This window comes from Mus pahari, chromosome 17, assembly GCF_900095145.1.
Source record: "Mus pahari chromosome 17, PAHARI_EIJ_v1.1, whole genome shotgun sequence".
NCBI lineage: Eukaryota > Metazoa > Chordata > Mammalia > Rodentia > Muridae > Mus > Mus pahari.
Window position 1 is genome coordinate 18,165,987 of NC_034606.1, and position 12,998 is coordinate 18,178,984.

Consider the following 12,998-nt stretch of genomic DNA (forward strand, 5'->3'; position numbering starts at 1 on the left):
CACACACACACACACACACACACACACGCACACACACACACACACACCTCAGTCAACAGAGAAAGAAGGGTGGGGTTTGCCAGCGAATTTCTGAGAAAGACTTTAGAATAACAGAGCGCCTTTGTCTTCTCCCTTTCCTGCTGGGTGGACATGGGTGATAGTGTACGAAAAGGACAGTCAGTGAGCCGAGTGCTAAGCTTTGGATCATCTCTGTGTTATTGACCAATTAGATCTGTCTTGGAATGTCCCTTTAACACTTCTCCTTTTGTTAAGCACTGTTAATTACTTCCTATTACTAGATAAGAAGACACACTAATGACCTAAACAGACACAGTATTAATGACCGAAACAGAAATATTCAAAAACTTTCCTGGCTACAAGAAAAAATAATTCAAAGAATAAAAAACATGAACTCAAGAGTTCATCAGATAGTTCTCAGATAGTTCTTCAAATCATACCATAAAGTCAAGCTTCCCAAATTCTATGGTAAAAACATACTCGTTAAAAGATATGCTTAAAACTATGTTCATTGTATGTGAACACTGCATTTGTCTAGGACTCCTCTGCAATCTAGTCTCTGTATTTATGGTCATCTTATGTGATTTAAAGTAAGACTAACAAATTTGCTACTGTAAATTTTTAGACCTCTCAAATGATAATAAATCTCATCAAATCTAGGACACAGAAAGAATGACAGCACCTCTTCCATGTCTACCACGAGTAACTTCAAAATGTAGTGCTTGTGCTAGTTTGGTTTAGAGTGGGTAAAATTAAGACATGCTTTCAAGCAGAAGGATGTAAATACAGTAAGTCGGTCACAGGCTATATGCTAAACAAAGGGGACCTGCTATGGCTCTTCAAATGGGAGGAGTTGGGAAAGTTCATAGAAGCTCCCAGGCAGGGTAGAGCAACCCCAACCTCAACAAGTAGACCATTTCCTCAGCATGAAATGCTCAGCAGTGTCAGGTCAGCTCCCTGGGCCAATAGCTTCACACCATATTACACTAAACCCTACTAAAGACCCACAATGATTGAAAAATGTTAAGTGAGTAATTTGTGTGGTCCACCAGTTATCTTTAATGTCAAACTGTCTATATCTGCTACCACACTCTTATCTCTCAGACTTTCTGTAGGGTACAAAGTATTCTATACACACTGAAACAAGTATCCTTAGAGCCAAAGTAGTTTTGAGATTTATGCAATCTCTCCAGTCTCATCTTCTGTCAATAAGTGTGCACATGTGTATACACACACACACACACACACACACAAACTTCTGCTTTCCAACTAGTGCACAGAAAGCATACTGTAGGCTTCGTGTGTGCATGTTTTTATGTGCAGAGACAGTAAGCCCTGCACATACATATAGTTCCATAAGCGCATGATTATTACACACGGCATTGTATTTTTAGAGGACTGTTCAGAGATCTAGTAATGTCTGCTACAGCCAGCACATTTTCAGACCACCTTTCACTCACACATGAGTAAGGAAAGGTAGGTATTCCCCATACACTCCCCTTTTCCAGCAGGAGTGACCCACTGTCTATCACCCAGCACACTGGTGCATTTATAAGTGATAATTTATACAGCAATATATGGTAACCCAAAGGCTACTTTTGGTTTTCAAGAGCCTCTATGCTTAGGCAGACTAAATGGACAGGGCCATGAACTCACCATCACAGTTATGGCAGCCCAGCTCGACTGCTCTAAATCAAGCCTGTGGTCTGCCCACTCATACTTCCTTCTTGCCCCAACCCCTCAGTTTTCCACTACCTTTGTAGCCAGCTGTGCCTTTACAAGAGTGTCCTGCAGTCAGAACCCTGCAGCAGGAAGCCTTTAGAGCAATGCTATGCCTAGGCCAGTTTTTATCAACACATCCACCAAGGATCCCTTAAATGCTTTGTATGTTGTGGCAAGTCTGAGTAAAGAGGCTATGACCATCTCTGTTTTTAAATATAGACATTAAGTTCTCAACCACTTCTGGGTAAGTATCAAGGAAAAGGATTGCGCTCACAGTTAACATCTGGCTAAAATTTTTGGCATATTTTATCATAGGCTTTTTTTGAGTCTTAGTAGATTATATTCTAGTTTTATACTTCACATTTTAGGTCTATGACCCTGAGTTAACTTATTTTTACAAGAAATAAGGTATGTCCCCAGAGTTGTCTTCATACACGCTGATATCATTTGTTCTAGCACTATTTATTACATAAGACCACCCTTTAAGAAAAACATTTACTCTTCAACTGTTAAATATGCAGGTATAATGTTTATGTGCGTACATGTCTATAGGATTACAGAACAACACCAGGGCTCAGAATTTGCCCACCACCGTTTTTTCTAATTACATTTATTTAGTGGGTACATCTGTCTGTTTGCCAGAGGACAATTTGCAAGAGTAGGTTATCTCCTTCCACTACGTGGGGCCGAGAGACTCAACTCACATGGTTAGGTCCACTTTAAGCAAATACCTTAACCTACTGAACCACCGTTGGGGCTCTCCGTTTGTCTGTCTGTCTGTCTGTCTGTCTGTCTCTGTCTCTCTCTCCTAGCTTACCACCGTGCTGTGAACTGCAGTGTAACTAGCCCAGGAGCCTCTGTTCAGCGGGGCTGGGGTGGTGGCAGGCAGGAGGAGTTTCCTTTTTCCAAAGCCCTCCTCACCACAGGATCCAAGCCACCTCACTCTGCTTTTATCTGAGTTCTAGGGACCTGAGCTCAGGTTATTAGACTTACACATCAAGCACTTTTACTCCTTAGCCATCCCCCTGGTCTGAAAAGACCACCTTTTCTCTACTGTATCATTTTGCTGCCATCACTTCAATGGCTGGATTATACAGAACAGAATTAAGAGTTCAAAAAGTTAGAAATAATGTAACTATCCCAACAGAGAAGCCATAGGAAAGTCACATTCAACCCAAACAATGACTTATAGGTTTATAATTCCATACTTAAAGTCTTATACTGATCTTATGAATGACTTCACCCCAGCTGAGGTCTGCTTCAAATCCTGTAAGTTCTGCAGGTAAGGGACTCTGCTTCTGTGCAACAATTAAATAAGCTATAAACATAGTTTCTGAATGTAGTCAATTACAAGGCAATATAATTTACTCTTACATAGACAATAAAACTAATACTGTGTACAACACATGCAGTTTCAATATCCCAGCAGAAAAGCAAATACTGTGAAAGGAGTCTCTGGTGATATGGCTGTCAAGTCTTCCTGTTGCTAAAAACTTCAAATTAGAACTGTTCTAGGAAAGACATGAAGAAATACCTTCTATCCCAGTTCATTACCCTCCAGATCCCTCACTCTTTCCACAATAATTATTAACTCTTTATATATCAATACCAATGTGGGTCAGGTTAGCGATTCTAAAGAGAACTTTTCAGTCTATACAATATGATCATTATTATCTTAAATGGTTAAAACTCAAAACAATGAAGGAAAATCGTTGAATCTACGTACTGGTTTCTCTTGCTTCTGATACAGTTACAGTTGTTTTACAAGTTCCATTTCACAATGAGTAGATAAAAGTCACCTGCACCACACCCACCTTTGGCGAGATGATACTCTCCACACTGCTCTCTAAGTTGCACTCAAATACATGGGCTTTGGTTAGCTTCTTGTCCCAATGGGCCGCCAGCCAAATTTTGGCCAGAGGCCCTCGTTTACTGAGGACAAAATGTGCGTAGAACATTTTTCTTATTTGCTATGAAATAAGAAGAAACCTGAGGAGAGAAATTTTTTTTATTAGTTTCATGTGAGGACCGAAACATTAAGATGTAGAAAATGTGAAAACACTAGTTTCTTACATTGAGTATGAGAATATAAAGAGCCCGAAAGTACAGCAAGCATTTTACAAAATAATCCTATTATTTTTGTGTAAGAGGCAAAATACACCACCAAGTATTAAGACAGATAGGGAAAAGAGACGTGGGCCAAACTGCTTTTATAAATTACTATTGTAAAGACTGTCATCAAAAATCTCTTATTCTAAATCCAAGCAAGTATTAAATCCTATTTCTAATCTAATTACTGATGGCAGACATAATTCTGCTCATTGACTAGTATCTACATGGAAAGAAATGTTTAAGCCTGGCACATGAGGCCTTGGGCTTAATCCCTAGTATCAGAAAAGAAAACCGGCCAAGTCTAAGAAAGGCACTGTACAGGCAGCAGGACAGTCCAGCCGAGCGACACGGAGTAGGTGAATGGTCCCACTGGCCAGGTAGAGCCCATCAGATCTAACTTTTGATTACCCTTTAAGACTAACACTTTTGTGTTCTGTGTTACTTAATTCCCCCTTTCACAGAAGATGTTAAGTCCCACCTTTTTTGTCAAATGAATTTGTGCCCTTTTTCTGAAATACCAGAGGCCTACTTTTAATAAAAAGCATACCTTTAACAGAATATGAATAGTTTTGGCTTTTTAACCGACTCAATAGTGATATCCTGTAAGCTAAGACAGCACACTGGCTCAGCGTGTATCTCTATGCCACCATGCCGAAGGTGCACAAGTGTACTCAACACTATAAACAAGACAGCCAACTGTTTTCCCAGACAACTGACTTGCCTAGCCCTGCTCCCATGCCTAAGCTTTGGCAAATACAACTACACAAATTTCATTTTGATATTTTCATATAAATACATCGACAATAAAGTAAGTCATACAGAATGGGCTTTCTTTCGATTTAGTACAATGTTGCTGAAATTCACTCACCTTGCTATTTATTAATAGTACATTACCTTTATTACTGAGAACATTATGAGAGGAAAGAAGCTACAGTGTCTACTTAGCCACTCACCCATTGAAGAACATTCAGTTACTTATTAAGTTTCGGCTACTGCTGATAAAGCTAATGTACATACAGTGTGCACACTTACTGGGAGCCCACTTTTCTTTACAGCCAAAGTTCTAAAGTGTGGTTGCTAGGCAGTACAGTAAGATTACATATGGTTTCAAGGATATTCTAACACAATGAGCAAAACAGTGTGTTTTAAGAACCATTGGTAAGATTTTCTAAAATTAATAGGGAGCAGCAAAGCAGACAGAGAAACTAAGATGACTTCAGAAATTCAGAGTAAAACAAAAACCAAGCCCATTCAGTTTTAAACTTTACAGAGCTATACACCACCATGGTGATGGCAGAAAGATAGATACAGGGACCACTGCAACCGAGCAAAAAACTCACAGACACTCATGTGTCTCCACACCGGCCTTTACAGAGATGCAGAAACAGTCAAAGACACACTTCACCACCTCCAACAAAGCCTAGAGTAGACACCTTAAAGTTTTAGTTTGAAATCATTCCATCGGGCCATTTTACACTAACCCCAATTAACTTCATAGGATACAAATTAAATCTGAATAAAAATCTTTCCAAAAAATTAGGCCACAGCCTTAAGTGTAAACGACAGCACTTTTAGACAAAAGATACCAATGTATGGCTCTAGCTAGAATAATCTAGCTGGATCTTCACTATGTAAGGAACTGTCGAGACAGGCAAGTAAAGCAAAGGAAAACCCAGTAAGAAAACAGGCAAAAAAAAAAAAATCCCAGCAAAGACATCCCCACGAGAAATACAAACACAAGTAGCAGTAAGCCACTAAGAAAATGTACTCTCATCACAATGGTTTAAGTTTTAAAAAAAAGCAATGTCGAATGTTGGAGAATATGTAAATGGTTTATATTAGCTTTAAAAACAGAGTAACTATAATTTCCGATTTTCACATGAAAGGGAATAATAAATTTTAAAATGAAAATTTGCTTATATTTTTTTTCTTTTTTTTTCTTTTGGTTTTTCGAGACAGGGTTTCTCTGTGAGCCTTGGCTGTCCTGGAACTCACTTTGTAGACCAGGCCGGCCTCCAACTCAGAAATCCGCCTGCCTCTGCCTCCCAAGTACTGGGATTAAAGGCATGTACCACCACACCCAGCTCGAAAATTTGCTTATATTTTAACTAACAACATGCCTTTCATTCTATTGATAAAAAGAAACTTTGTTTTAAATGTATCATAGGCAGGAAATTTCATGTATGCCAAAAATTATTATTTGTGGTAAAAACAAAAACAAAAACAAAATTGCAGGTAAATGCACAGAACTGGTAAAGATCATACTGAGTGAGCTAACTCTGAAAGACAAACATTTAATGTTTTCTCTCATGTGTTTCCTAGCTTTAAGTGTATTACCCAGAGTAACTGCTGAAATCAGTACAGTAACAAAGGAAGAGGAGGCAACAGAGGAAAACAGCGGGGGTATAAGTGATCTGAAGAGGGAAATGGGGTTAATTAGGGAGGAGGCAGGGACACAATACAGAAGGACGTCTGAAAGTCCTAAGGAATCATATTATCTACCTAAAATCTCATATAATATTTAAGTTGGTATAAAAACACAATACTTTGCATAAAAATCTCCCCTCTGGACTGACAATGCTTCATCCAAGAGCCAAAGATTGCCTAACCAAAACTCAACATAGGCATGAAAAGCCCCTATCTTCTGAAGTTGTCAGGGTTGTCCAAGAGACTCCCCCAAACATTATGACTACTCTTGGCTGTCCTAGGTAAACAGTGAGTTCTAAATGGTATTGCTAAAGATAGCATACGCTTTGGAGGCCGGGTCGCAGGACCCAAAGGGAAGCAACCATCAGTTCTACCTAGCTACTATGTCTCTGAACTACAATGATGACCAGCATGGCACAGTAACTCTAAGGGTACAGGAGTGGCATGCAAATCTTGATGGCGACCACAGTTCTCTTGTTGGGCTTAAGCTGTGCTCTATAAGAGGGAAATCAAGCCTGGTACTGGAAACCTAGTCAGTCCCTAGGGCTAGTAAAGTCATGGATCTTGGAGGAGAACCTACAACTGTCATTTTACTAAACCATCACAATTCTTAACTACAGTCTAAATAATTATCCTTAGACCCCACAGATGCGGTCTCAGCCTCATCAAAGACACTTCTCTTTGCAACAAACCATTTACAGAAAGCCACAACTTTCAGAATCCAGAATCGTGGGATCCAGTCCTAACAGACACAGTTACAGCACAACTATAACCAAGGTCCAGGGGTCGTCGAGGAAAAGTGGTGGGAAGATTTTAAGAGCCAGGGGAATGATAGGTTTACCATTAGACTGTGTCTACTAGAAATGTCAGAGAAGCCACACCTATGAAGTCTCACCATGAAGCCTGCCAAAATATGACCCAAACAAGAACACCACCAATAGACATGCCAACATGGATGGGGGGAGCTCATGAAGCTTCAACCCTAGACAAAGAACTAGAGGCAACTAAGTCCTGCAGAAAGCAGGAGAAAGGCACACCAAATGGTCAACATGAAAACAAAGTAACACACAGACTCAACAGCTTTTATTTTTATATTCAGGAACACACACACACACACACACACACACACACACACACACACATACACACGAAAGAAAAAGAGGTCATGAATTTGAAGGAGAACATGGGGTACAAGGGAAAGTTTGGAGGGACTGAAATAGAAAGGGAAAATAATATGTTTTCTATGGGACAGGAGGGTGACAGCAAGACATAAACAGTCAGGTTTGCTTCAGCTCCCCCCATTCCAATACTTAGTAACAAAGGATGCTAAAATTCCGTTTTCTGAGCCTAATATTCCAAGTGCATCATTAATTTACAGTAGAAAGTTTTTTCAATTAAAACAAGAAGTCAAGCTTCATCAACTCCTTATTATACTGTAACCTGTCTATCAAATACCAGGTTGAGAACTAATAAATATTGTAACAGAAAATAATAGGCTAAATGCTCTGTGGTGTATGAAATAATACTTCATGGGTACTAAATGTTTGCCATTTAATATTTTATAGAATATGCTTACCATAATCATGGAGTCTTTCATTTGCAATTCAAAGATTTTAAGCATTAGAAAGTTTGTTACAGAAAAACCTCAACTAACCCTAGTGTTATAAACAAACCTAGAGAACTTATAGGAATTCAATATAGCAATGTGTTCTTAGCAGTCACTGTCCTACATGAAAATCCTCAAAACACTCTGTTCCAAATAAGAGAAAAACTGGCTACAATAATGTTGGCCATGACAGTTACTAAATATGTGCTTATTAGGAAAATAGAATATACTAACTAATCTCTTAATTAAAAATTGTGAAAAAAAAATTCTAGAGAGTCCAGAACTGAAACATACTAGTATGTTTCAACAGGTGTCAGTAGTTTATGGCAATGCTTGAGTGGCTGGTCAGAGGGCTGCGCCTAAAGCATTCCAGCTATGCAGAGGCAGACTCCTAAATAGACTTTGGCATGGGGTGGGAGATGGCCAAGTAAAGCAGAGGAGAACTAAAATTAATCTGGGAAACAATTAGTAACAGGAGAGCATTCTCCCAAGAAGTCAGAGCGGCTACAGTAAGTAGTCACTCAGCTACAGCCTGTATCCGAATAAAGAAAAACCCAAAAGCATCATTACCCCCTTTCCCTCAGTAAATCTAAACTTTACAATATGGCTGTTTCATCTGCAGAGATTTTGGAGATTCTAAATGCTCTTGATCCCTTGCAAAAGACCTTTGCATTTGATACCAAAGCAGAGCTTGTCATCATTTTGAACCAATGTGTTCTGCTTTTCTAGTGCAGCAAGCAACTCCACTGATGATGGTATTTAGAACATCCTCACTGATGTAAAACTACAGCAGTTTCTATTGCAGAGAAAGTCCAAGTGAAGCTCACACCGCTGCCCCAATGTCCATCTTCACCAGCATCTCCCTCACCTACTAGGAAAGTGACTGAATAAACTGTTCCACCCTCTTTCAAGAGCAATTTGGCAAGGTCTTAGGAAAAAATTCACACATTCATGCTTTCTGGACAGAAACTACACTTTCAGTAATCAATATTAAAGTTATACTGGAATGTGTGGAGAGAGACAGAGGGAAAGAGAATGAACTAAGTATGTATCAAATGTTTTGCCTAATTTCCTAATGACTAAATACTGGCACATTTTACAGAAGAATAAAGAGTATACACATGATCACTGTATTTCCTAAGTGCTTGATGGAAGTGTAGCTTTTGTTGATTTGACAGCAAAACATATAGAATAGCAGGGGTGGGGGTGGAGTCTTTGTGATTGATTTAAAGGTTGTAGTCTATGTAACTACAGCTGACCCTTCAAATGTAAAGCTTCCATATCCTTAGATTCAGCCTACTGCAATAAGGAATATTGTTTTTAAAGTGTGTCAATAGTGAGTATGTACACCTTTTATCCTTTTCATCACTCCATAAACAATATGGTGTATTAGGGAATTTAACTATGTCCAGGGTTTTTTCTGGGTATGTAGAGAGCTGCAACCCTGGGGCAGTGTGCCCTGGAGCCAATTTCTTACAGACACCAAAGCACAATGGCCCTCTCACATTTGACACGAACACGCGTACATCTCAGAGCTACTGCAGGCTTGGCTCCAGACCATTTCTACTGAGTCAAAGGAGGTTTTCTGTTTGTGAGTATGCATAAAGTTATGGTTTTAGGATATTAATTGTACAACAGCTTTGTGTCTAAGAAAACTAGGTGAACACTGTAAGTAAGCAGCATTTTACTAACCAAACGACTGAATCATGATCTGAATGTTGGAAAAAAATGGTATCTATCTACAGGTTGGCTGGGTAAAGGTTCTTACAAACCTCCCACTGGTTTAACAAACAAAATCTGCCATAGTATAAATCTGAAAGGCAACAAAAGATGTTATGAGAGCACATTAAATCCAGTTGGTTAAGCCCCAACAGGGAGCTAAGGATAAGGAGGGTCATCTGTATATACTTAGGGACATTTGCATAAGTTCAAAGTGCCTGTGGAGTACTTAAGAATCTGGTGACAACAGTTCCCTCTGGAAATGTGGCTCTTCACTCTTGTACTATTTTGTGGATATTTAAAAAACAAAACTTAGGCATACCTATCCAAAATTGAAACTATCACACTAGAAGTCAGACGTAATCCTGATCTGCATCAGTTATCAAGTTAGCAAAATGCCCAACTGTGATCTGTGTTTTATAACAGGAAAAGTACACTGCCTAAAGGGTAGGCTGCCAACTGCGGAAAACATCAATACCAACTCAGAAATAGAGCTGCCTGGTAGTGGCTTGGAAGGGGTGTGTGTGTGTGTGTGTGTGTGTGTGTGTGTGTGAGAGAGAGAGAGAGAGAGAGAGAGAGAGAGAGAGAGAGAGAGAGAGGAGCATGGTATGTTTAGCTTACATATTACTACTGCTCAACTCTCTTTGGTTCTAATATTGACAGAATGAGTTTTATTTCAAATTTAACTCCTTCTTTACTTAGTTATTTGCAATGGTTAAGAAGTCATTTCATGTCTGAAGTTTAGCCTGGCCTTGGTGTCTGTCATCCTAAATCCTGAGTCTGAGGTAGGAGGATCTTCAAGGGAAGCCTGGGGTACATAATCGGATTTCCTCACCTCTCCTAACAATAACAAAACACAACCCTGACTTTATATCAACTACAAAGTGAACATAATATCCATTAGGGATAATGACAATTAAATGGAACAGCACACATGGAGTCCCAAAAGTAGATTCAAACAGAAGTCTCAAAAATCAACTTGCCCAGTTAGAATATTCACACCTTTAAGGTAGGATGAAAAACAAAATATATTTCTCAATAACTAGCTTTCCCAACTACTCAAGTATAAAATATCTCTCAGAATCTACATGATTTGCTAAGTCTGAAAAGAAATTCCCAACTTACTGTGCATAATACAAAAAGCACCGTGTCCACTCCTTTAAACAACTCTGTAATTTTGGTTATACAAACTCTAAAATAATTCAAACACTGAACAAGGCACACACCCTCACCAACACTTTCTTAAAGAAAGTTGCTTCCAAACTTAAAGGTATTTACAACTTAAGAAAGTGACTTCAGTCTGCTCCAAAACTCTGCAGCCTTTCAGTTCACTGGCATTTGATTTTTAATAGGATTTCGCACCCTTGTGGGGGTGGGGGGCCACGGGACTGGACGGGACGACAATGCTTTTCCAATACAGTTTAAGGAGAGCAAATATTAACTTTCTTTTGTAAAGAGAAGCCGAAGTACAGGAGCCAGTTCCATAAACCATTCAAACCCCAACGCGTTTTTGGAACGCTGAAGACAGCTTAACAAATCAGAGAGCACGAAGAAATCGTCCACAGCGTTTCCCTCTTAAATTTGAAGAAGGCCGCTTGGTCTAGCTGAACACCTCGACAGTGTCACCTTACACTATCCTGGCAGAGCCTTCTCAAAGCCTTCCTCTGCCACGAAAAAAGACACCCAGGCTCGAAACGTCTCTACAAGAACTCGATCCTTAACCATTAAAGATAAAAAAAAAAAAAAAAAAAAAAGAAAAGAAAAGAAAAGTTTAGAAAAGTTAAGGGGAAATACCAGCTACACTCATGTTCCTGGAAGCAATGTTACTCGGTCGTGTTTTAAAACAGCCTGTCCAATTTCTGAGATGCCCAACATACAAATATATACATCATAGAGAAATCGGGTTGAAGGGGACAGCAGAACTGGCTAGCGAGTCCCCGATCCCTGCGGCCAGCACACGCCTGGCGCGATCCGGACCCGGGACCCCGGACCCCACACCCGGTGCACCGCGCCCGCCCGCCCGCCCAGGAGTCTCCCTGACCGCTCCCGCCCTGAGTCCCGCGTCTTGGCAGACAGACATTTTCCCCCCCCCACCCCCCGAGGGGACGGCCAGCAGCTCCGAGAGCGGGCTCGTTCAAACCACTCGTCCTCACCCCGTCAGCCCCGGGTTCCCGCTGTCCGACCTCCGCGCGGCCGAGGGGGCCGCTTTTGTGGGCCGCGGAACGCGGCGGAACCATTAGGAAGTCAGCCGGCGCGGTGCACGGCCCCGGGGGCCGCGGGGACCACCCCCCCCAGGCGAGGGCGGCCCCGGGACGATCGCAGGGGGTCCCCGGGCGCGCGGGGTCGCCGGGCGCTGCCCGGGAGCTGGCAGCACGCGGGGGGCGCGGGGACGCGGCGCCTCGCACCGCAACCGCGGAGCCAGCCGGCGGGCGCAGAGCCCGGGGGACGGAGCCGGAGCCCGAGGAGGGGTCGGCCCGCTCGCTTACCTGGATCTCGGCGGGGAGCCGGGAGGGGTGGGTGGCCCGGGGAGGGGGGGAAAGGGTCGGGGGAGGGGGCGGGGAGAGGGGGAGCCCTGGTGCGGTGTCGCCTCGGAGCCGCTCCCGCCACGGCCGCGGCCGCCGCCTCCTTTTCCGATTCACTCAAACAAACAAGATGGCTGCCGTTACGGCGCGGCTCTTCCGGCCGCCCAAATCCTCGGTTCAAATCGGCAGGATGTTTACGGTCAAAAAGGTACGTGTGCGCCTGCGCAACCCGCCGGGGCCGTCCCACCCCCACCCCCATCCTCCCCACCCCCCGCCCCGAAGGGGCGGCGCAGGCGCGCTGACCACTTCCTTGTCTCGGGACCCGCCGCCTATTGGCCGCGGAGCAGGCGCAGAGGGGCCTTCCAAGAGGTTTGCGGAGCGTCAGAGTTGGCAACTGCAGCGCCTGCGCGATACTGTGTAACTAGTTGGTGGTGGTGGGGGGGGGGAGGTTAAACTTGAACTCGAGTTAAAGCAGTTATTCGATTGTTGGCCAGTTTGCTGTGCGCTCGGCAAAAATAAAAAAATTATTTTAATGACCTTGTAGAGCGACGAAGGGAACAAAAATCTTAAGCTAGCTGCCGGAGAAGTAAGGAATAATTGATTCTAGACAGCAAAACTTGCTACCGAGGCTGTGGGAGAAAATTTTTGAGAGGAGATTTCCTTTTACACGCAGTTCCTAAACTAACTTGGGTCTCCCATTCATGGAGACTCATATATGTTCTTGAAAGTTCCCTTTAACAACACTTGATTCTCTGGCGGTGGCGGTGCACACCTTTAACCTCAGCACTCGGGAGGCAGAGGCAGGTGCATCTCTATGAGTTCAAGGCCAGCTTGGTCACAGAGCAAGTTCCGGGACAGACAAGACTACACAG

General features: G+C 42.3%; 1 protein-coding gene across 1 annotated transcript in view; it reads right to left on the reverse strand.

Moving 5' to 3' along the window:
• Rad21 (RAD21 cohesin complex component) overlaps positions 1 to 12,300 on the reverse strand; it is a 28,468-nt gene extending 16,168 nt beyond the window's left edge. The window contains exons 1-2 of the mRNA XM_021216760.2: positions 12,091 to 12,300; positions 3,555 to 3,729 (exon numbers count right to left, since the gene is read on the reverse strand). Coding sequence (XP_021072419.1) covers positions 3,555 to 3,698 — 144 coding nt within the window. The 5' untranslated portion in view covers positions 3,699 to 3,729; positions 12,091 to 12,300. The remainder of the gene's footprint in view (positions 1 to 3,554; positions 3,730 to 12,090) is intronic.
• Positions 12,301 to 12,998: the final 698 nt, after the last annotated feature.